At 42.7% G+C, this 24,893-nt stretch overlaps 1 protein-coding gene across 2 annotated transcripts in view; it reads right to left on the reverse strand.

Moving 5' to 3' along the window:
* LOC138266085 (synergin gamma-like) overlaps positions 1–24,893 on the reverse strand; it is a 73,548-nt gene that overhangs the window by 36,906 nt on the left and 11,749 nt on the right. The window contains exons 3-4 of one of the 2 annotated variants that reach the window (XM_069214455.1): positions 16,008–16,104; positions 11,475–11,638 (exon numbers count right to left, since the gene is read on the reverse strand). In XM_069214455.1, the coding sequence (XP_069070556.1) occupies positions 11,475–11,638; positions 16,008–16,104 (261 nt within the window). The remainder of the gene's footprint in view (positions 1–11,474; positions 11,639–16,007; positions 16,105–24,893) is intronic. The other variant, XM_069214456.1, reaches the window with a different exon arrangement.

The following is a 24,893-nucleotide window of genomic DNA, read 5'->3' on the forward strand; positions in this document are numbered from 1 at the left end:
CAACACTATCTACTAGCCACCATCCTCAAACAGATGGTCAAACCAAGAGATTAAATCAGACTTTGAAGCAGTACCTGCGTGCTTACGCTGAAAAAGCACTTCATTCTTGGACATCAATGCTATGATTGGCTGAACTAGCCTACAATAACTCTTTCCACACTTGTACTGGGGTCACACCTTTTTTTGGCTTGTTTGGCTATCATCCTGACACCTTGCCCATCACTATCCCTCAAGAGAGTTCCCTTTACTCCAGCTGTGTCAGAAACCATTCAACATCTGCATCAAACCCAGAAATTGATCCAACAGCATTTAGAAAAAGCCAAACAAAAATACAAAAAGCATTATGACAAGAAACATTGTGAGGGGCCGCAGTATCAACCAGGTGATAAAGTGTGGCTTTCCACAAAACATATAGACCTCAAGAAGAAGCACATGTTCAACCCCAAATTCATAGGTCCTTACACTGTTCTTCAGCAAATTAATCCTGTGACCTATAAACTGCAATTGCCAAGGTCATTATGGATTCATACAGTGTTCCACACTTCCCTCTTGAAAAAGCAGTCCAGAAGGTTCGTCCTCATCCACCTCCAGTTCTAGTACAAGGGGAAGTAGAATACGAAGTCAAGAAAGTGTTGCATTCTAAATTGAGAGGGCGTAACCTATGGTACTTAATCTCATGGAAAGGTTATGGCCCTGAAAGTAACTCATGGGTCTCCGCATCTGATATCCATGCTCCAGTACTTGTGAGGTGTTTTCATCGCCTCAATCCAGACAAACCAGGCCATAGAGCGCGTCTGGGAGAGGGGAATACTGTCAACATCAGGGCAGTGTGCGCTCTACAGGCGACCAGAATGCAAAAACCTAATGATTTCCAGCTAACATAATTTATGCATTGTGCTGATATAATGTTGTTTAACCTTTTGCATTGCAGAGTTCCATCTTGAAGACTTATGTTCAGCATGCATATAAATATTGTCCACTTGTAATGTACTGCTACAGGCTTTCAGACTGTGTCAGGGTGTGGTCCCTTTCCAGGGCTTTCTAGAAGCTTCCCTGCAGCATGCCTAGGTGTGGTTGGTGGGCTGGGCTAAAACTCTATTAAAGAGAGCCAGCCCAGCTCCACGTGCTCACTATTCAGAGGTCCCGGTGCAGAGCAGCAGCAGCTTCCTGAGCTCCTGTTCCGGAGGCCTAATTGGATCTTCCAGACCTCGCCCTTTCACTGCGCTTGGTGATTCTTGATCAGGGCGGTAAGACGAAGGTCAGGCTGGGCCCCCAATCCCGTTCTCGAAGGAGTTCGAGTTCTTGGGCCTAATTATCATGAGAAAATCTTTTGACTCTCGTGCGTGTGAAAGTGTACTTGATGTTTATTGGGCATTTACATACTGGCATTCGAATCGGCAAGATGTGCGATTCCTTGCTCATATTTCATTCATGTTATTCATTGTGCGTTACCATTTCCAGGCATTCATATGGTAACATTCGAATCGGCAAGATGCGCGATTCTTCCCTCGTGCTTTAACCCTTAATATTCATTGTGCGTTACCATTTCCAGGCATTCATATGGTGACATTCGAATCATCAAGACGCGTGATTCTTTCCTCGTGCTTTAACACTTGATATTCATTGTGCGTTACCATTTCCAGGCATTCATATGGTGACATTCGAATCGGCAAGACGCGCGATTCTTCCCTCGTGCTTTAACCCTTGATATTCATTGTGCGTTACCATTTCCAGGCATTCATATGGTGACATTCGAATCGGCAAGACGCGCAATTCTTTCCTCGTGCTTTAACCCTTGATATTCATTGTGCGTTACCATTTCCAGGCATTCATATGGTGACATTCGAATCGTCAAGACGCGCGATTCGTTCCTCGTGTTTTAAATCTTGATATATATGGTGCGCTACCATTTCCTGACATTTACATGGTGGCATTCGAATCAGCTAAACGCACAATTCATTTCTCGTGTGTAACTCATGTTGTTCATTGTGCGCTACCATTTTCTGGCATTTACATGGTGTCATTCGAAACGGTGAAACGCGCGATTCATTTCTCGTGTGTAACTCATGCAGTTCATTGTGCGCTACCATTTCCTGGCATTTACATGGTGGCATTTAAATCGGCGAGACGCGTGATTTCATTCTCGTGTGTAATTCATGTTATTCATTGTGCGTTAACTTTTTCTGGCATTTTCATGGTGACATCTGAATCGGCAGGAAGCCCGATTCTTTTCTTGTGTTTAATATCACGGTTTTCGTAAAGTGCTACCTCTTCATGGCATTTACGAGGTGGTTTTCTAGCCAGCAAGACGCATGATTTATTTCTCGATCATAGCTTATGTTATTCATGGTGCACAATCATTCTATGGTATTTACAACCTTTGTGAAAGTATACAATGTGCACAATTCATGTTTCCAACAGTTTTTTAAAGAACAAAATGCTATAGTTCTAGATGTGATGTAGTGTTTATATAATAATGTTTTTTTTCCTTGATCATCATGCAAAAGATAATGTTTGAATCTGAACATTGCATTTAACCATTTCTTGATTTCCTCTCAGGTGTCCAGTAATCTTGACGCCTAGTTGTTTAAGTCCATTCATAGGTTATCTATGAGCTCAGAACGACAATGCTTAGAGTTATAATCTAGTACTGCTTCATATGATATAATCTTGATATTGTGTGTTTTAACCTTTTGCTTCCTACAGGTCTCCTTCCCAGCTGTTCCCTTCCTAATCCCCTTTTCCCCACTTGGACTCTCTTAGACTCTGTGATAATTCTAATCAGAGTATTGGAGCTGTCTTGTGGTGGAAGTGCTGGGAACGTGCACAGACCCTGAGGATCTGGTGACTCTAACACCGCATCAAAATGCACTTTCTAGTATAAGTATTGGGTCCATGACCCACTCAAAGCAGTACATATCTGAACTCAAGGAAATGCTGCTGGAGTAAAGACTGCTTTGTTTGAGGATTGCCACTCTGCTAGGATTGACTGTTTCCTGGAACTGCTATCGTGCCTTGCTGTGTCACCTTGCTGACTGCTGATCTCTGCCTGGTAGCCCAAGGCTCATCCACCAAAACCAGAGTGACTCTGAGTGGCTTTTGCTTTCCTTTGCTGCTCACGTTCTTCAGTTATGCCAAACGACTTTGCTGGACCATGCCACTTGCTTTCTTCAGCCACCCAGAATGGCTCTGCTAACCTTCACCACCTGCTTTCATCAATCACTCAGAGCAGCTTTGCTAGGCTTTGCCGTTTGCTTAATTCAATCACTCGGAGCAACTCTGCTAACCTTCACTGCTCGCTTGTCAATTAAACCGAGCGGCTTTGCTGGACCTTGCCGCTTGCTTTCTTTAACCATTCTGAGCGGTTTTGCTAACCTTCACCACCCACTTTTGTCAATCACCCTGAGTGGCTTTCCTAGACTTTGCAATTACCTGTAGCGGCTCTGCTAAGTTTTGCTGCTTGCTTTCGTCAATCACCCTGAGTGGCTTTGCAAGACTTCTTCACTTGCTTGCTTCAGTCACCCCGAGCAGCTTTGCTAGACTTTGCCGCTTGCTTTCTTCAATCATCCGGAATGGATGTTGCCACTGGTCTTCTTCACTCGCCTGGAGCTGCCCTGCCAATCTTCAACGCACACCTTCTTCAAGCACCTGGAGTGGCCTTGCTGAACTTGGCCACCTCCCAGTTCCCTCGCAGTCCCTACCTGCTCTCCTGGTAACCTCACATGTGAATCACTCAGCAACTCCTCGAGAAGAGTGCATCCAGGACATTACTGCAATCTGTGGAATCAATGCGCACTTGTGCTGAGGAGCGCCAGCACAACCTCTTCTATTTTATCAACCTTGTTTTACTTAATCCTGCTGAGTGAATATTTAGCAATTGATGAATTGGATCTGTATCTTTCAGATCTTGATTTATACAGATAAACAAGCTTTATTTTCTACATCTGTATGTAGTCTTTTTGTGGTGTACCTCCTGGGATTATTGTGTGTGTGTTGCACAAATACTTTACACATTGCCTTCTAAGTTGAGCCTGCCTGCTCCGTGCCAAGCTACCAGTGGGTGAGCACAGGTTAATTTAGGTCATGCATTTTGACTTACACTGACTAGGACTGTGGTCCCTACTTGGACAGTGGGCATACCGCTGACAACTAGAGACCCAATTTTTAACAGTTAGGTATGATGGATAGATATAGTAGATAACAGTTGATAGCTATTTCAGTTTATGTGTGGTAGGTTAAATATGTCTGCACAAATGAATCCATTTCTAGACTTCTTGCTTACAAATCATAGTATTGTTAATGAAAAGCACAAAAACATACTGTTTATAAAACACACTATTTACTTATTGACCAGCTATCCATGCACATGTAGGTGTGTTTTCTTAATAATAATAATGATGAGGAATTAAAAGAGGTGTCTATTATGCCATACCCTCAAAGAAAACAGTTCTGAAGTTGTTAGACCGGTCTGCTCTTGTTGTGGCTTCCCCTGTATTTTTGCTTCTGAGCTCCCGCTTTGATCTTGTGCTGAATTTCTTTTTTGCTGGCTTTAGGACTCTGGGCACTTTACCACTGCTGACCAGTGCTAAAGTGCAAGTGCTCCCTGTCTAAATTGTATTGACGATTGGTTTATCCATGATTAGCATATTTGATTTACTAGTGAGTCCCTAGTAAAGTGCACCTTGTGTGCCCAGGGACTGTAAATCAAACGCTACTAGCGTGCCTGCAGCACTGACTGTGCCACCCACATGAGTAGACCTGTAAACATGTCTTACACCTGCCACTGCAGTGTCTGTGTGTGCAGTTTTAAACTGCCATTTCTACGTGGCAAGTGCCCCCACTGGCCAGGCCAAAACCTTCCCTTTTACTACATGTAGGTCACCCCTAAAGTAGGCCCAATACAGCCCCATAGGCTGGGTGCAGTGTGTTTAAAAGGTAGGGCGTGTACAGGTGTGTTTTACTTGTCTTGATAGCTGTATTTCACTAAGTTTGTTTTTCACTATTGCAAGGAATATCTCGCCCATAGGGTAACATGGAAATTACCTTGAAATATCTTTTAAGTGTAGTTTCCCATTGGGAGCGGATAGAGATATGGGGTTTGAGGTCTCTGAACTCACAATTTAAAAATACATCTTTTGGTGAAGTTAGTTTTTGAACTGTGAGTTTGAAAATGCCACTATTAGAAAGTGGGCATTTTCTTGCTTAACCATTCTGTGCCTCTGTCTGTCTGCTGAATACATGTCTGGGTCAGGATGACAGTTGGACTGTTTGTGCATTCACTCTAGACAGTCACACAAAGAGAGCTGAGGTGTGTCCTGCATATCCTGATGGCCCATTACCAGGCTGATGGGTCCTCCTGAGCTAGAGTGGTGGGAGGAGCGGACACTTGCCTCTGAATAGGGATGTGCCTGCCCTCACACAAAGCAGTCTCCAACCACCTGGACTGTGTCTGGGGCCAGGGCAGGGAAAGGCAGGGTCTTGTGCCGTACAAAGACTTTTCTTTGAAGTTTGCCTACTTCATAGTAGTGGTGGGTGGAGCAGATGGAGTTCTACTCTGCAGAATTCCACGGAGTTGGGTAAAAACTCCATGGAATTCCACAGATATCTACGCGTGGTGGAGTGCCACCAACTCTACTATATCAGGGTACGCCGAAATGGCAGCGAAAGCTGCAGTTTCAGGCCTCTTTTGCTGACACAGCCCACCAGCTTTGAGCCACACCTGCACACTTTCCTTCACCAACTGCCCTCCTTCACAAACTTGTTTCGGAGGGCCAAGCACACCCCCTGTCTTGCACCAGCCTTACAAACGCTTCATCTGCACTTACACACAGCGTTAGTCTGCTCTTGCTTTAGGGCCCAGCACTAGCAGCAGCAAACCAGTTCACCACCACAGCCTGGTATTTTCACAAAGTGCCTAGCCTTGCTTGCCACTGGGCTCTAAGGCACTCTCTCAGGCCACACACATCTCTATCTGGCGGGGGCTGCTGGACTACCACTCAGATGCTCCCCTGGTCTCCAGCTCTCCCTGCTGGCCTTAGCACCGTACCACATAACACCACTTCCTTTCCCAGGAACTCTGGGGAAACAGGTTCTTTCCAAGTGGAGCTCTGACTGCAAGTTTCCTTTTTTACAAGCACAGACCCCCGCCCCCCTCATGTGCAAATACTGTCCATACCCAGTGTCGGCCCCTGTGTGCAAATAGAAGAGAAAGCGAAACAAGGATCTTACCTGGGTCCCCGCTGCCAACGGTCTGGCTCTCTGCCTCCCACTGCCCCCTACTCCCAGGCTGCTGAGGACACTGTAAGGAGTGAGGCCTGGATCCGGTGCAGGTGCTGCTCCTCAGCAGAACCATGTAGCTGCTCCTTGGCCATGCTAGACTGCACCAACATCTTCTTTGGGCAGAGTGTGCACTGCAGCGTTGTTATGGGCCACACAGTGCAAACGCAGACTATCTGCGATTGCAGTGTGTGGCCCATAACAACGCTGCAGTGCACATGCAGTGAGCTCTGCTTCACTGCCGGAGCTAGAGGAGTTTTTCGCAGAACTCTGCGCTCCAAGCGGAGTGCGGAATGACAAAAACTCAGTTAACTCCGCCAGAAAAGCAGAGCTCACCCCCCCCACCCTTACTTCAAAGACAAAAATGGGTATAAGTACTGAACCTCTGACACCACACAGTTAGAATCCTTCTGGACTGAGGGCTATTCTGCCAGGAAGAGCTGGATGCTGTAGGAGGGACCGCCACTGTACCTGTTGCTTTGTTAGCTTGGCTGCTGCTTGCTGCTTGCTGCTTCTGTCCTGGGAGTAAAATGACTGGACTTGGCTTTCTACATCCTGCTTCCAAGGTAATCCAAGGGCTTGGACTGAGCTTGCCTCCTGCTAAGAAGTCTCAGGAACATCAAATACTTCACCTGCCAGCACCTGGGCTCTCTTGCTGAGAGGCCTGACTTGCTAAGTGGTGCCAAATCTAGTTCCTGGGACCCTGGGAGTGAGTTCTGTTAGAAACTAGTGCATCAACTTCCAAAACTATTTTGGAACCGGTGCTGCTCTCTGACCACGTTCCGCTGCCTGTACTGGAGCCGTGGTCCTTGCTGAGTGCCACAACCATGACTTACAACGCAGGCCCTGATGCTGCTACGTTGCCTCTGAAGACCTGCCACAGCGTAAGTCCAGAGTGCTGTGTCACTGACGTCCGTTGCACCCGACTTTGACTGTGCCGCAGCATCTGTGGCCCTGTGGCGTGATCGAGACACTGCAAAGTCGATGCCTCATGTCTTGACCTGCTGGATTCATCAACCCTGTCTTTTCGTAAGGAATCGATGCCTCGCTGCTAATACTGCATCTCCTCCTCTGCAACCACAAGGAGCCAACGCCTCAACCTTCCCTGCCTAGCTGTGAGAAACAAATGTCTCACCTCCACCTTGGCAGTAAGGAACCAGCGCCACACTGGCTCCAGCGGCGCCTCATCTCCCCAACTCCGTGCAATGTCTTTATTTCCTCATCGTTTTCTAAGGTACTCCAACTGGGGTCTACTTGACTCTATGGCCAGTCTCTCTCCCTCGCGGGTGGCCCTGGACAGTTGGAAGCAACTTTGTCAAGCAGTTTTGATAGCCCCAGTTGGAGCTATTGTATTTCTAAGCGATATACTTAATTTAATCTTTGAAAATTTGTATCTTTACTGGTATATGTTGGATATTTGTCATTTTGATCTTGTTCTACTGAGATAAATATTGCTTATTTATCTAAACTGGAGTGGAGTACTTTTGTGGTGTTTTCACTGTGCTACTGTGTGTGTGTGTGTGTACAAATACTTCACACCTTGCCTCTGGGATAAGCCTAACTGCTTGAGCCAAACTACCAAGGAGGTGAGCAGGGGGTATCTTAGCTGTGTGACTCCATTACCCCAACTAGAGTGAGGGTCCCTACGTGAACAGGGTGCAAACCACTGCCAACTAGAGACCCCATTTCTAAAACAAAGTTGAGTCAGAAGATGGAGTTTGTCTTCGATTTGTATGTTCAACTTATGCACTGCAATACAGTATTACATTTTTGATGCTTTTGACAAAGGGCCAATGTGTTGTTCTGAAAGATGCCTGTATCCGAGGACATATTGTCATGACTGCATACTAAAACAAATGAACATGAATAGGCGATCAATGAGCTGCACTGTGACTTCATTTCATGGCAGGCTTAGGTATTCAAATAGCAAGCACTAAAGCCACAAATCAGTATTTAAATTGTCATTTTGCCAGCAAAGTAGCTACATCAAAGAACAGCGACTAGGTAAAGCTACACAATGTGTTGCATCTGCAGTTTATTCAAATGGATACATGACGTAACCATCATCAAAATGCCATGGCCTTGCAGTCACCCAATCACGCAATGGCAAACTACATGAACACGAATGGATAAAGAGGGATCATCCCAAGCCCACTCTATATTCTCCTTTTTGATGTACTGATGGGAAGAGCTCTGGCAACAGTCAGTAGTGAAACAACACTGGGGATGTACACTCTCAAGGAAAGGGGCCATGGAGATTATTTCTCTGGATCCACGCACAGCTCTTGTCAAACAGTTATCTTGATGTAAATTGCCTCCTTCATTCACAGCGTGTACCTGCCTCAGCATCCAGTGCCCAGGTAGAGTCCCCCTCATCTACCATGGCCTTATTTGTGCCCTTCCATCACAGACACTGTCTGGTAAAGTTTGGGACAAACTGTCAGGGACACAAGAGTTCTGCACAAGACAAGGTAATGGGGGCAATTGCTCTATGTGGGGACAAAAGCTTTGTAGAGAAGAGTTTAGATATAAACAACAGAATACTTGAAGTCTGGGAGCGAAGCAGGACAGAACCAGGTTGGAACAGACAGTGAATAGGGAGTCAGATGTCTGTATGGTAAACTATGAAGTTAACAGACTATGAAGCTGAAACAAGTACAAATAACAGGAAGATAAAAGCAGGGAAATGATACACAAACTATAATAAATGGTAGTTTGTCTGTTCCTTGGAGGTGATCTCTCTGTGAGGTGAAAAGGATCTTATGAGAAGACAAGGAGCAAATTACTCTCATAGAGTTCAGGAGCCACCCAGCAGGTCATATAGAGGAGCACTGGTTGGTTCTCTGTGCCAAAGACACAAGCCTTAGAGTCTAAGGGGTACCCTTGGCAAACATTGCAAATCAGGATAATCATATAAACACACAAGAAGACAAAGATACATATAAATTGGAACTTGGCTCAGGCAAAATTTGAACGGTAATAAGGCCCAGGAACAGGATCGGAATATAGAAAACAGAAATATTCCAGTCTAAACTGAAACCTCTGAATTCCAGTCTAAACTGAAATCAATCTGCACACTAACTATAGAAAATAACAAGAATATGCAGTCATAACAGAAACACAGAAATACGAGACAAGGAATATGCTTATGCAAGACAGGTCTGGAGGTGACCTGTCAGAACTAAAAACAAGGCAAACAGTGGAAAAAAGGGGCAGGCTAAACAAGAGAAAGGCAACCAACACAATAACTAGAGAGACTAGGAACACAGAATCAAACAACAATGAAAAGAGAAATCAAAGGGCCACCCTGGTGTATAGTAGCAGGATCAGCAGGGTTCAAGATGGCTCAGCAGTAAGGTCAGTTATGAGCCGCTGCACCCTAGGCTCACCAGGAAGAAATAGCAGGAGGCTCAGGGTGGAAGCACAGGTTCAAGGAGAGCCAGCTGCAAGGAGTCAGTAACCACCAATGAAGGGAAGACCGAAGCGGGACTTGGAACGGCGAAGATCATGGAAACTAGCAGATGCCAGGAAGGACACAGAAAATCCAGGAACAGAGTATGGGTCAGAGGCAAGAAAGAGAAAGGAGAAGCAGGTATAAAGAGGTCAGAAAAGCCTCAGGTTCCAGGAATCAAGAGAGGGAATAGAGCACCACCACCAGGACATGATCAGGGCACGGTCTGGAGACAGAAAGAATACAGGGACCATGATGCATCAGGAAGGTGGTGCAGAAGCCTGGACTCAAATATGAAGTGGGTCTGGGAATGCAAGCTGTAGAAGTGTATTAAATCATATTCAGGAATAAAGGCAGGAACTCAGAGATGCCTTCATGAGCACCACCTAGTGGCCAGATGGTAAAATCCCTACAAACACATGCTTCAGGCTGTATTCCCACTCACTCCTGCTCAAGGGCAGTGATGTCTGGTGTTTCAGACACAAATTCTCTCACATCTGCTGCATACTACTGTTGTATGGCACTTTCTCAGATATCACATCAAGTCTTCTCAAGACTCAGAGTGTCAGCTTTTACTGCTGCTGCACTTAGTGGAATGGGCCTAGGTTTCAGCATCCTTTCAAGTGTATATTTCCTATATCAATCTTGCAGGCAAGGCAAAGGTTTATCTCTATGTCTTAAGCAAAGTTAGGTGAGTTGCAACCTGGTTCCTTGTAACAAATATTTGGCCAGCAGAGCTCAGAAAGGAGCTTGAAGAAGAGCAGCTAACCTCCCTCCCCACACCCTCCCGCTCCTCGCCTCTTGTAACAGAATCTTAAAAATAGTTAAATAACATGGACTGGACTTACCTAATTCTTTGATTAAGGTTTTGTAAAATCATACAGTGTACCGATTGTCTAGGGGTTATATTGTTAAGAAAAGTGTGAGAAGCCATGCTTCATCTTGCGTTATGGCATGTCAGAGCTTAAGGCCACTTCATCTGTTAATTCAGGGACTGGCTCCATTAAGATAGCTCTCTGACTCTCATCTTGACATATCACCATGATCCACTATCTAAGTGCTATGCTATCGGACAATAAAGTGTGTAGATTCAAGAAATTCCTTCCTTCATTTTGCCCTATTAATTACAGCCTTCCTTCACAAGCACCCTAACATCTTATGTTTCCCTCTCACAGAGAATGATCAGTCCCCTCAAGCAAATAGTTTTCTTAACAAGACAACTGATGGACACTTTAGAAAGTCCGCCTACTCCATGTCCTTTCATCTTCCTGAGCTACAAGGACCCCTTTCACCATGCTAAAGTTTCAAGCCTCAAATCTTCCTCTACCAGCACAGCCATCTGATCTCTGTGGGGGAGATTTATTCTAGTCCTTGTTTAACACCATTTAAAACCTGGCGCATGCTGGGCAGCATACCCTTGGTAGAGATTTCATATGAGTGGTTACTGTCCTAGGTAACGTTGACATGTGATGCGTGCATTGGGACAGTTGGGATTGATGTGCGTAGAATACAATTGCCAAGAGGAAAACATCAATTAAAATTAAAGTACTCAAAAAGCCTTTGCTCAATAGTGCAGTACAAATCAACAACTTGTAGCTACTGTCAACACTTCAATATATGAAAAAATTAATAGAAGAAAATGAATCATCAGGAGAATATGGGTTTTCAAGCTCCTGTATTATACAAGGCATGCTTTAAGATTAGTGTTTATTGCCCTATTTAGAATCGTATTAAATGGGTTATTTACCAACATGTGGAGCACTGATGGACACAGCGAGAGAAAGGCTTGCAGATTGTTCCAAGCCAAGTCGATGTCTCTAAGAAAGAGCTGCAGTGTTTCATTTGCAATATGTAGAGTTTTCATTCCCCCTTCAACTCTCTTAGAAACTCTGTAAACCTCTGCAACTCCTGCTTGTATGAAAATAGAAAAATGGATTTCAGTGAAGCAGGAGTAAAAAGGGGGGGAAATAATGCATGCAATACACAGTGAGATTGAATGACCCAAAAAATTCCTCCTCAGTTACAGAACCAACTCAAGAAAATCCAGCCCTTCAGGGAAGCAAACAGGATACCACCTCCCTGGCCTGAATAACAATCCCAACTACAAGTGAAATATATTATGTACCTGGGAGCCACAGCACCTATCAAGTATGTTATAGCACCCCATGGACCTGCCTAAAGTTAAGCACTTGCCATCAGCCAGCCCAGCAAAAATACCAACTATTGAAAGTTATTCTAAGTCACAAATAGAAGCTATTTGGTCACAACATGAGAGGCCTCGGTCGTCATCCCCACCATAATCAACAATGAAATTCAGTGGGCTGGGGATCAGGAACAAGAAAAACTGAAGCAAGCAGAGACTGGAGAGTGACGTTTCATGATCACAGCCTCTCCAGCCCAGATCTGGACACAAGAGATGGCCCAAGTCTTCACGAGTCACACCACTGCTACACACAATATGCAGTTTGCGTCACTTTCATCAGGCTCTCTTGATCATTCACTTCTGCAGAGTACTGAAGAAAATCTTTTTGTCAGTTGTGAATTATGAGTAGTCACTTAATTCCAGTAGGGTTGGTTATTGACCCCATCAGAATTATAAGACCTGTGGGAACACTGGATTGTTTCCTTTCAGCTAACGTTTCTGAAAGAAGGCCTTGAGCAAAATGAGTTACCAGAACATTGGGCCCAGAAATGCTGATTCCCCCAGTAATTCTTCATTTCTTGGTGGACCCTTATGAACTAATCGCGAATGGGCTAGATTTTGTCCATTCCCTAAATTACCTGTATATTTCCTATCAGTAACTCAAGGGGTGAGGAAAAACACGCTAATTTCTGGGGCCACTTGTAATGAGGGCCTTCTACAAGTTTCTCGAGTTACCTGGATGATTATAATGATTTCCCATCTTCTCAATCTTTTATGTGGTTTGCATTACATGTATATTTGTATTCATTCAAGGGTATCCATGCTGCCAGTGCGTTGCTCCTACTTGGCACACTGTCTCATATCCTGAAAGCATACACTGTATTGAAACTTGTGTTGACACTGGCACTTAATTAGATGGGTTCTTTGTAGAGACATTCTCCACTTACAGTGAAGATTGTTCCAGGTACAATCTTTGTGTTATTTGTTACAAGTGATTCAATCTTGAAAAGTTCAGTATCTCCAAAAGAGGTATTTTGTCATGATATATCCCTTAGGTTCCGACTGTAAAGACTTGCTGACTCAGCAAGAACTTGCCAGTGAACCCCGAAGCAAGGGAAGCAGGATACAGCGGCTCAGTGATTCATTTGTAAATAAAAAGGCACTGGTGCCCAAAGCCCTCCTCTTAAACACACGGCTGCTGCAATTAAATGTGCGAACACAGAATACTGAGGCAGAGTAATCCTGAAGCCATCTCGAGCGTCTTCAATCCATTTAAAGCCACTCCCTGCCCCTTCAGCTCACTCTTGCAGATTTCTGCGTTCTCCCTTTGCAACGCTTTTTCGTTTTTCTCTTTCTACGTTTTTCTCGTATGTGTCTTTTGCTCGCAGTAAATGTTTGAGGCAGAAAAATAAGCACCAGCCCTCAAAAATAAGTGCCGCTGCTCTGCACCGGAAACAATAAGGACAAATTAAGCACTGCAGTGGCTAAAGGTAGCGACGGGTTAACAGAGAAACCATACGTTAGTGGGTCTCACTGATTGAAGCAGTACACTAGAAAAAAGAAAAAACACAGCAATAGAATAGGACACTACAAAAAGAATAGCAAGAACAATAAATATTCAGACAATGTTCAGGTTTTCATGGAGCGGTTCAACTACATTACAGAGTGGAGGCCCAAGTAAATGTAGAAGCTAGAAAAACTGCAGGTTGAAAGAATGCCAAAACATGCCATTCCACATTACACACATCTGCAAAGAGACTGGTTTAAACATACAATAGCTGTGAGTAACTGAAATCTCATCTCCAGCTATCGGTCTCAAATAATGCATGCAGACACCATAATGCAGCAGTTGAACAGAAGGAAACTCCGAAATGCAACATGGAATCATTTTGATTGAAAGGGTGCATGAGGGCTTGTAAATGAACATGAGAGTTATAACAGTTTCCAAACAAGTGGTAGGACTTTTGCAAGTGGAGTCTCTAAAGATCCTGTATTCACACCTCCTGGTGGAGGTGTTCGGAATAAGGGTGTGCATATATATTAATATATGTACAAGGGCTTACTGTCAGCCTCTTCCCCCAGTGGTCTGTTCAAATGTTCTTCACATTTGGCTTCTGCCCAAGACAGATACAGAATGGGCACCTGAGACAATTCACTTTATCCAGTGTCTGCACTGCAAGTTCAGTTAGAGCATTTTTTCTAATCACAGCTGCACAATTACCTGATAAATAGTGCACTTCAGTGGCAGGGTTGGTGGGTCAAGTGCTGCTTTGGTTTATTTTCTTCTTTTTTTATTTAGGTCGAGCGTGCAAGTGCTCTGACATGTTGTAATGTATCTGTGGGCTATCAACCATGCCCACCATACGCCCATCACCATCACTCGTTCATGGCCTTGCCTTTCAATAACCCTTTGTTATCATTGGTAAGTGCTTAAAATGTGTCCCTCCTTGGGGCAGTTTTGTTACCGCCTTGGCCATCGACCCTGTTACATGGATAATTGCACGTTTACTGATACTTCTGACTGCGAGCAAACTTATTTTTCCTTTTGTGTCTCTCCCTCGCGCTCATGCTCCTGGTGGGCGTGGTGCTTTGAATTGGCTCGCTTATGTCAACTGTTTTACTTTTCATTTTCAATTTATGTGGCAACAAAAGTCCAGTTAGGAATTTACAAAGCTAATAGCTCTAACTCGAGCAAACGCTAGACCCATTGCATTGCAAATGCTAGTTTTAAAGATTTTAATTTCTACTGTACATGCTTGCAAACAAAAAATCACACTTGCCACGTCCATACATATTAGCTCAGGGTTTTTACTATGCCATAGAAGTTTTACACAATCCAGTTTTTAAATCTAGCGCATGGTAGTAAATGGTTGTTTTTGGTATTTTGTCAGGGTATTACTCGCCTGTATTTCTTATACCATAAAAAGTGTACCGGGCAGATGCAGGCCTCAAATTCAGACCATATCCTTCCAGCTTGTTTGTTACACATCAGGTTTCCACTAGAGCAGGGGAGGCGCACACAGGCACACAGCTACACCCTAGGCCAAAACTCCATTAGAGGAACCGTTCATTTACTATAAACCACTGCCACATATGGAATATATCGAATTCTGAAATAATGAACAGGTAAAGACCTACACGACACCTATTCCATAGCCCATGCAACTGCTTTTTCCTACAATTTTTTCAAACTGTTGTGCTTTGTACATTATCATCTGGTTCCTAATTTATATTTGCAGCCAACTATGATGCACTGAATCGATATGTATTTTTACATTCATTTTAGTGGCATTGTTTTTTCGAGGACGATTTTATGGATTTACTTTTGATATAAACTGTAGTATGAAGACTAAACACTAGTAAAGAATTTACGTCACTAACCCCTCCGGGGACCACCGCTCCCAGAGAAGCAGAGAAAGGAGACCATCTGGCGAAGACTTCTGGTTTAAAACTGTCTCTGTGAACTAAATGTACCATGTTTGTTTCGTTTCAGAAAATCTATTTACTTGTATTTCTGAGTTTTTTTGCTGTTTCATGTACAATTTTCCCACTACTGCTTAGAAGTCTATACATAACATTTAACACACAAAGTATTAAAATGATTTGTAACCTTACAAGCAACCCTCTTACATCCTCAGGAAAAGTTTGGAAACGTTTCTTCAAATAGATCCTCTTTCCCCGCCCATCCCTGATGGGCAAATAGGGAACTCCGAGGACTCTCCCCTGACCAGTGTGGCCTCTGTAAGGATATCCCCCCGTATTTAAAACAAAGTATGGATCGCCTGCAATCTACACACCAGTTAAAGACCCATCTATGACTGAGACAAAGCCTAATTTGCCTGTGAATTTTCTCTTTCTGTCATTGTTGACTAAGAAAACAATTGTGTGGAATGCTACCACCGAGTCAGCCTTTTCTATCCATTTTTAGCTTACCATCTATTTTAGCAGTCGTTATACTAGGTCTTACCTATCTGCAGCTTCACTGGCTTTTCATCGTTCACTCTCAATGCATCAGAGCATCAAAGTATGTGCTACACATTATGGAGCAATTTAAAACTACACACTAGAGCACTCATGTATCAGTTCAGTGTGGAATTGTGGCGCGGAACAGTTTTGTCCCCCCATCGCATACAATACCTAAGATATAGGCAGTCCCTTGGGAAGAGAGCAGGACCTCGGAGCACACGGAGGGCTGGCTGATACTGCACAGGATATCGTTGGCCTTTCTTATCACCTGGAAAGACAGATACATTCAGAAAAAGTCCAGTAATAACCAGTACCTAAGAATAGAACGTGGTTTGCCATTATACAAGGTCTTATTTATGAGTGGTGTGTATGTGTTCATGTGAGACTTTTGTGTGAGTGGAGTTGGTGGTAGAGATTTCCCGAGTTTCCTTTTTAAGCTGTATTTTAACCTTCTTCAAAGTGTAAAGTGCCATCACCTCCCTTGCCTGGAACCATGGGTCATAGCACTCTATGATGAGAATTCTAAGAATGACATTTGCCCAGAGATGAGGGGCTCTGTCAGATGTCATGTTGTACCCTTCTGAAAAAATGTACACCGCAAGATTTATCACTGTAAGATGTAGTAAAGAGAAGCATGCAATAATTAAAAAAACTAAATAATTTTCTTATTCCGATTTTGTTGGGATATTACTACTAACTTGTATTATGAAAACAGCATTACCACTCTACTACAATAATTACAGTTTTGTCTTGACATCATAATATGTGCTGCAAGAACAGAGTGCAGAGTATAAAACACAATTACGCCTGCCACTTCAACAAAAAAAATGATAAGTAGTTTTTCAGCTCCCTTTCTTCTGAACTTTTCCCCTCTAAAAATATGTATTAGGCTCTGATGAGACATTTATGATTCAGTGTGCTTTTCATTGCACTGCTGGAGGTCTTTAGAAGGAGAGATGGAATCTTCCGGCATGATCTGACACATTCTAACTCAGAGAGGCCTTTGAAAGACCTACGCTGAACACTAGAAGAGTCACTATAGACTAAGGACTTACAACAGTTGCAGTAAAAATGATGACGCAACCATATATTTTAAGAAACATAATATTCCCTGCTAAATAATATTAGGGATAAATTCCCCCTGACGTACATTAAAAGGACATTGCAGGTCGCCAAGGAGTTCCATAAACATATAGCGTAACACGCCAAAGGCCAAGTTCCTTTATAAGGTTATGGACCTCCAAGGTGACTTGCAATATCCTTATCATGTACATCAAGAGGTACTTCATCCCATATAATACATGGTCGCACCGTCACCTTTCCATCAAACCACTTAAAAACTTGGTATGTAGCACTTTCAAATGAAACAGCGAGCATGTTTGCCAACATGAAGAATAAACATAAAACCTCTAATGCAAAATTAAATACATCAAAAACCTGTTAGATTTCCGTTGCAACAGATATTGTAAACAGTTGAATGCAAGTCAGATTTGTTTTCTTTTTTTAAAAAGGTGCAGTAGCTCGAAGTGTGGTGAAGCATGTATAAAGATTCTAGGTTTTCTCTGTATAAGGAGCACAAAAAGTAAACATATTCTTTCTGCTTTTCATTGTAAACTTTTAAAACAGAGCTGAAGAAAGAAAAGCAATGTTCTGTTGGTTGCCTTAAGCAGCTGCTCCAATCACGCTTCATGTCCTGACCCGTCTTTCACCCTGGCAGCTGGCTCTGGCAGCAGGCTTTGTGATGTCAGAACTCAACTGTAATAACTTATAATAGTCGAGTTCTGATAGCCTTTCTTAATCAGCAACTTGGTGCATCAGAAGTCACCAATTATAAAGAAAGTCAAGACGGGCATTTACACAAGGATTACAAAATCCCATGTATTATAAAAGTGCATAGAAAGCCATCCTTGCAAAGTCACCGTGCCTTTGGTCTTGCTCCTCTGTGTAGTCAATGAGCTCATCAATGACTCGCAGTATTCTTAAATGTAAAGCGGTGTTATTTATTCCATATGTAATAGTTGAGAGTGGTCAGCCTCCTTATAAATGGGTGAACTTATTTTTTGGCTAAACACATGCTGACATTAGACTGCACTCATAAAATGAAAATTATGTTACTACTCACTTGTTATAATTAATTACAACTGAATAGTTATGTTAGGGCACAATCAAGTGTCCCTCTGCTGGTCTGGATGATCATCTCCTCCCCACTCCGCAACATCGACCCTGAAACAAGGAGTCCACTAACTGAGATGTTGTGCATTATAGACCAGCCACCTGCCACTGACGAGAGCCTGTGCCATGAAAAGCTGCTCAAGCCAGCCAAGCAAAAACAAGAGCAACCGTTTCACCACTAGTTTCACTAGCTGCAGAAAGATGGGTTCTGCAGGCAGCAAAATTTGAATCAGAGAAAGGCCGACTAAGCCTTGTGTCCTTCAAAGGTGGGTACAAGGAGAACCACTAAACTGGAAAACATCCGCTATTAATAGCACTTAGAAACTGCCGAATTTCAGTGTAAAGTGTAAACAAAAAATATGTTTTTTGTTATTTAAAAAATCTATACAAGGCCGAAAGGTAGGTCATAATTATAATGTATTGACAAATAACCCCTTATTATATAGAATAACGGCCCCCTTCTTCCCCACGAAACATTCAAAAGAATATTGCAAGTCACCTCAGAGTTCCATAACTGCCTAAAGCCACATACATTTATGGTGGTATCACATTATGGAACCATTTCAACATATCCACATTCACATCATAAACATATGTAACCACTCCAAAGCACAAACAATATTTGCACAGGATATGTTCAGACTCTTTGTGCCTGGTTAAGAAAGAAGGGCAAAAATGTGGACTAACACACTCAAAAATGTTTAAATCTTTTTTTCTATGTGATATCACGACTTTTGTACGTGTGCACTCACTGTGAAAGTGGGTGGGACGAGTCAATACAAAATGCAAGCTCAGCTCCAGATAAGTGTTAGTGCCAAAACAGCCACGAATACTGTTTGTGCCACTTTTCCCACTAGCTTTGTGAATAAGTACATTCAAGCAAAGTAACTTACTGTGGTACTTGTGGGTGGCAGTTAGGTCTCTTTTGTACAGAAAACCTTAGCCATTGCATTATGTTTTAATTCCCGACTTTGTGTTTCTTTGGACTCTGCACTCTTACCATATAATGCCTACAAGTATGAAGAATATGTGACATCTACACCTTGTAACTCTCAGTGTTCTTATGTTACATTCCCTAAAAATTGATAGTACCTCTGAGGCAAGGTAAGCACAGTCTATGGGTTGATAATTATATTTGACTATCAAATGGATGAAAAGAGGCATGACTGGAGATTATAATATGGTTTACATTAAATTAATATTGATAATTACAAAGGTTTTTTTCAATATTTTAGTTTTTGGAGGAGCCTGTGTTTATTTTCTGCTTCAGATCTATTGTTGAGGCCCAGTCGTAACGTTTTGTTCTATTGAAATGGTTTCAGATAACCATCAATAAAAAATATTTTCAACTCAATCCTGTCCTATGCAACAAAAAAGTATCCTTTCTGTGCTACATGGATCCTGGATCTGGAATACCGAGCCATGGTTGGAAGGAAAACGGTTATGCCCACCAGGTTTGTGGCCCTGAACCTGCCTGAATTCATGTGACAATTTTGTAGTAGATGGTTTGGTGGCTCTGAGTCTTTGTGAACTAAAAGCACATCTGTGCAAGTTTAATGATGCTAAAGTGTGACGTTTATAACTAAGTGTCAGTGGTTCTTAACCTCTGATCCCAGGACCAGCGGTAGCCCACAAAGCCTACACGGAGACCACAACAGCTTAAAAAATTAATTAACATTAACAAATTAATGAAGTGTATAAAAAGAAGCAAAATATACAATTAAAAAAATGTAAAGCATTCTGTAAATGTACATTTCTAAGACTGCTGATGTTCACACACTGGACTAAAGTCAGAGCTAGAGACTTGTGGTCAGGTTTATAAATTGCCAGCAAAGAAAAGAAAAGAATAACAATGCACTGAGATGCAGCTGTAGTCCACTTGTAAAGTGACATTTAAATATCCCACAAATTATTTTCCACAATCACGGCAAACTATCTCTTTATGTTGATAGTTAACTATAACTGTGTTTACACAATCATATCTTTCACAATACTTTTCATGCTATTACATACAAATAACAATTACATGAATAAGTCACATTCATTCCTTCAGGGATTCCCAGATGTTCTATCCACCATAGTTCCTGTTTTGATGGAGGTGATTCCCTGGCTGTTTGAGGCAGGCAAATGGAGGATTTCTTGAGCCCAATGTGCCACTCATAAGAAGGGCAGAAATATCCTCTAGTGAACTCTGCAGAGAAGGTGGGACTCACAAACTGCCAGAGTACTCTATTTCACCAATTTAGTTAAAAAACAACATTGAGGCAGCACTATAGGCAAGGATTTGATAAGGCTCATATGAAGATCTATGTGACTAGTTTAACACATCATTTTTTACCCTCCACCAGCCTTGTATGAATTTGCACAGCCTCGATGCCTAAGCAACTACCCATGCACTATATTGTGGTTTCTTTCAGTGAAGGCTCGCCCTTCCATTCCATCAACCAAAACTGCATTGGGCATTTTCAAGGCCTAGCCTTGGCACACAAGTTGTATATCATTGCTCATATTAGAAGAGTCCCCTATGTTAGCCTCACTTGAAATGTGCATCAATATCTCTTTCTGGGTACCAGCCCTCTGTGTGGCGTGAAAAATGGGAAATCATAATCCAATATTAATCTACAGTCAAAACGTCTGCAGATATTTAAATATTTTTTGTTGCCCTGGTTTTAAAAAAAGTCTAGGATTTCCCATGTTCTTGCATGAGCATGTACCATGTAATTCTTGCCTCAGCCCGTTTTGGTACTCGAAGACACCAAGGCATACAGCTGCACTGCCCATCTCAGTTGAGTGTTACCTTATAGGTACTGTGGCCTGCCCCTGCTCTTCAACAGCATGGCATGAAGGTGACACACACTACATGTCATTTTTTTCAAAGTATAGAAGTACAGCCAACGGCCGCGTGACTGCGAGAAAAATTCTCCTCCCTCAGCAGGGATGGACAGGTCTATAGCGCAATTCAGGCGGTGCCCCATAGGCTGCTGTTTTTTTTGCGGTTGTGGGCCTGTTTAATGGCTAGGTGGGCCGGTTTTTACTCTTGATTTCACTGATATTACCACAAACATTGCCTGCAGAAAACGAAAATGCATGCCATCTCACATAATATACTAAATAACCATGCAGCGTGTCTTTAAAATTTCAAAATTAGCCTGATATGCAAGCGTAGGTCACTGTTTAGCTATCTGGTTTGCTAATGGGGGCTACTTTTATTTGGGGGCCCAGGCCTATTTTTTGTCTTAGTCCGATGCTGTACCCCCCGAACTGATCTTCCCAGCTCTGCAGCAACCTCTTCTTTGCAATAGCATCTGCCTTACCACCCATTCCCACAGGAAAAAGCAGTCAGATAAGGGTGGAGAGTATCAGAGTTAGAGTTCATAAGTGATAAAATATCAGCAGCATTTATATATCAGCAGCATTTATTTTCACCATCGCACCACTCCCCTGGCTTGTTTAATTGTATGTCAGAGTCCAGCCGTGCTCTTTCGTAGAGAAGTGTCCATACTGTCAAGTTGGGGTGGATTGCATTACTGTGTTGGTAGTATGAGAAATCCTACAGTACTGTTGAAAAGTACTTATTCTGTTTCATTTTAAGGGTTGCAGTGATGCACGAAGGCGTTAGTAGGTCCATTAGAAGGGTCTCTGTGCTCTTCTTCAGAGCAGTCATTATCAAGAGTCAGGCTCTGCCTTCACAGTGATTGCTGTAGCTTTACTGACAAGTAGGACATGCACTGTCTTGATGGCCAGCCCAAGCCTAAACATATCACCTTTTGATGTCACTGTGACCATATTGCCAATTAGTGAGATGATGCTTAACAATGGTGGTAGGTGGTGATCGTGTAGAGTTCGAGATGGAACTGAAGTGGCATAAAGGTGCACTGTGAGGGTTTTAATATGGTGGTGTGGTTGAGGTAGGGGGTGGTGTGCAGAGGGCAGTCCATTGGCAAGGTTGGTACTGCAAAGATCATGCTGGTGGTGCACGGATGAGGTAGTAGTATCCAAGAGAAGACCTGGGTTGGCTTTGAGGCGAAAGAGTGAGCCTAGTACAAGAGATGTGAGGTCTCAGTTTATTAGTATGGAAATGTGGGGTGGATTACTGTGAGGTGGGTGATTGTGCAGTGCTGGATCTGGTAATGTCTGGCTGAAAGTGATAGCAGGGTGTTGAGTGGTAGTAGTTTGGGGATTGCCTGGTGGTAGAGATGTGCAGGGGGTGGTCAGTTAAAACAGAACTAGAGACTGAAAGTGTGGTGCTAGGTTTTTATGACTGGTACTGCAGTTCACGAGGTGGGAGTTCTCTTCCATTGTTAGTGTTATAGTATGGAAGTTGAAAGTGTTGGGACAAGGTTATTGTAGTCTGACAATGGGGGCAGCAGCTGGATAGGATAGGATATACCAGCAAATGCAATTGGGGTGAACTCAAAGAATAGAAAGATGGACAAATAGTTGGTTCCACTATATATGAAAAAGACTTGTGACGCCCAACATTTAGATTGATTTTGAAGAGACATAAGAGATTTTTAGCTTACCTATGTGAGAAAAACTATTGAAATATTTTCACAGTAACACTACTGCTATTTAATATCAATGAAACACTCTTCAGTTTAGCAGTGATGCTATTAGAAGTGTTAAGAACGAACTGATGCTATTTTCAGTAGAAATTTTGAAGCAACAAGGTGAAATCTTGCACAGTAGTATGGCAGTGCATTGCTGGGGAGTAATAGATCTGTGCAGGAGAGTGGTGCTGTGATACTTGTAGTAATAGCAGATTACTATGAGTGGTAATGTGGTGCTGGAGAGTGGTTATGGAGTACTGTAAGGTGGAAGTATGGTGCAGTGAGGTGGTAGCGTGGGAATGGTAAAGTAGCACTTTGAGTTGGGAAATTACAGCTGGGGATGGTTTTCCAACAATAATGGGTGGCTGTGCAGTGATGTGGGGAAGTGCCGTACTGGGCTGTAGCAGTGTGGTACGAGGAGGCAGAAGAGTGTTTTTGCAGTAGTGGTTTTTGGTACGATAGTGCTTTTGTGGGGGTAACATTGATGTAGTATCACTGCTGTGGATGGGCTGGTTGTGCACTAGTGGGTGGTGTAATGTGGAATTGTAGTGCAGACAGTCATGCATTGTACGCTAAATAGTGTAGTATTGTAAGTGTCAGCCACAAGCACAAACTAGAAATGGCCAATGCTTTGAAGCAGGGGGACCCCCTCAAGTTTTCATGTCAGCTCAACTACTCTAATGATTACATAAAAATTCCTACTCAAAACTCAAGGATTATCTGTGCTTATGACACGTATCTGTGTTAAAGAATCCTCTCACAGTGATGTCTTATATCTCACCTGAAACTCAATCTCCTAAATATTTAGTTTTTCCTATATCCCATCTGCACACTTGTCTTTCCCAGTTCTATCCTGGATTGACTCATGCAGTGTCCTCACCTGTAAACCACATATCACTGACAGTGCAAAATGATTTGACCTCATTCTCCATAAAATTCTTGACCTTAAGTATAAATTAATCTGATGACCAGGAGTAGGCACTTTCAAAAGCAACTTATTTAGGGGAATCCATCAGTTTATTCCAGAACAAGACACTTGTTCAATCTCTTGTGTTGTCAAGGATTGACAAAGAGGGCTTTCTATTGAAGAGACTTCCTAAAACCTTCAACATGGTCACAGAACTGAACATGTACTTCTTTGGTTTAGTAGATGCATTTATGGTGCTATCTAAAAAAACGATAATCAAAAAGTCATGAACAATTGTCCAGCATAAAGCCTAGTATTCTTGACTGAGCAGATATTCCACCTAAAGTTCATGTTATTATCCCTGAAAAAAACCCCAACAGCCAGACCTAAAAATTGCTTATCCTTAATACATATCACTTTGCACAGAAAAGAACGCGTCTGAAATATAAAAAAAAACAGGCACTGGCAAAATCAACAGGCCTCGCCTTTGGTACCTTTCGGCTTTGCAGAGGCTTTTGGCAATGATGAACATTGTCTGGATGTATGCATGCACCAGTGGAATGACAAGTGGCAGTTGCCTTAATTTTGTATTTACCCCTCAAAGATGCAGATGCTACTAGGATTGGTAAATAAAAAAAATACGACTTTTTAACATAAAAGTGCCACTTAAATTAACAAAAGAACTGTGGGTGTTTCTAATGGAGGATCTCATGGGGAAGGGCCAAAGCAGCACATGGAGGGAGAGAACACAGAAGCATAAGGACAAGAAAGAGCAACAGGGACTGTAGGGTGTGGGAGAGAAGCACACAGATGAGTGATCAACATGGGGAAGGAAGCACATGTAGAAGAAAGAGCAACACGGGGAGAAGAGAAACAGATGAGGGGGGCTGCTGGAAAACACATGCACTCTTGCAGAGTGCCTAAGCAAAGAGTCCTTCCCTAAAGTGAGCAGCAAAAGTACAGAAGTAAGGAGTCTATGCCCAAGTTGTGTGAGGAGGGTTGGGGGGGACAAACGCAAGATGGATATAACAAGCCATTGAATAAGACACAAGCAAATGAGGGTAACAGAGACAACCAATGATAACCAATTGACGGGCTTTAGCCCACTGTAAGATCTTAGTAAACTGACAATAGGTCTTTTGTAACCCAACAGCTAGCATTGTCTGATATGCTCAACCTATAAATACTACAGCTGATCCACCTAAACATGGGAATCATCAGAAAAGTACATCAGACATGCTGTATGTTCCTGTCATATAATCCATAGCTTTTAAGAATGTATTCAGACCTCTGCTTCTACTTTAGTTGGTGTGCTAGATGAGATTTTTTTTGATGTTGCTGGTGAATGGTGAGTATGGGAAATATCTCCATGGAGTGTGCTGTTAAAATGGATCTTAGATGCAACGTAACAAATGCACAACATGAAGA

This window comes from Pleurodeles waltl, chromosome 11 (genome assembly GCF_031143425.1).
Source record: "Pleurodeles waltl isolate 20211129_DDA chromosome 11, aPleWal1.hap1.20221129, whole genome shotgun sequence".
NCBI classification, from domain to species: domain Eukaryota; kingdom Metazoa; phylum Chordata; class Amphibia; order Caudata; family Salamandridae; genus Pleurodeles; species Pleurodeles waltl.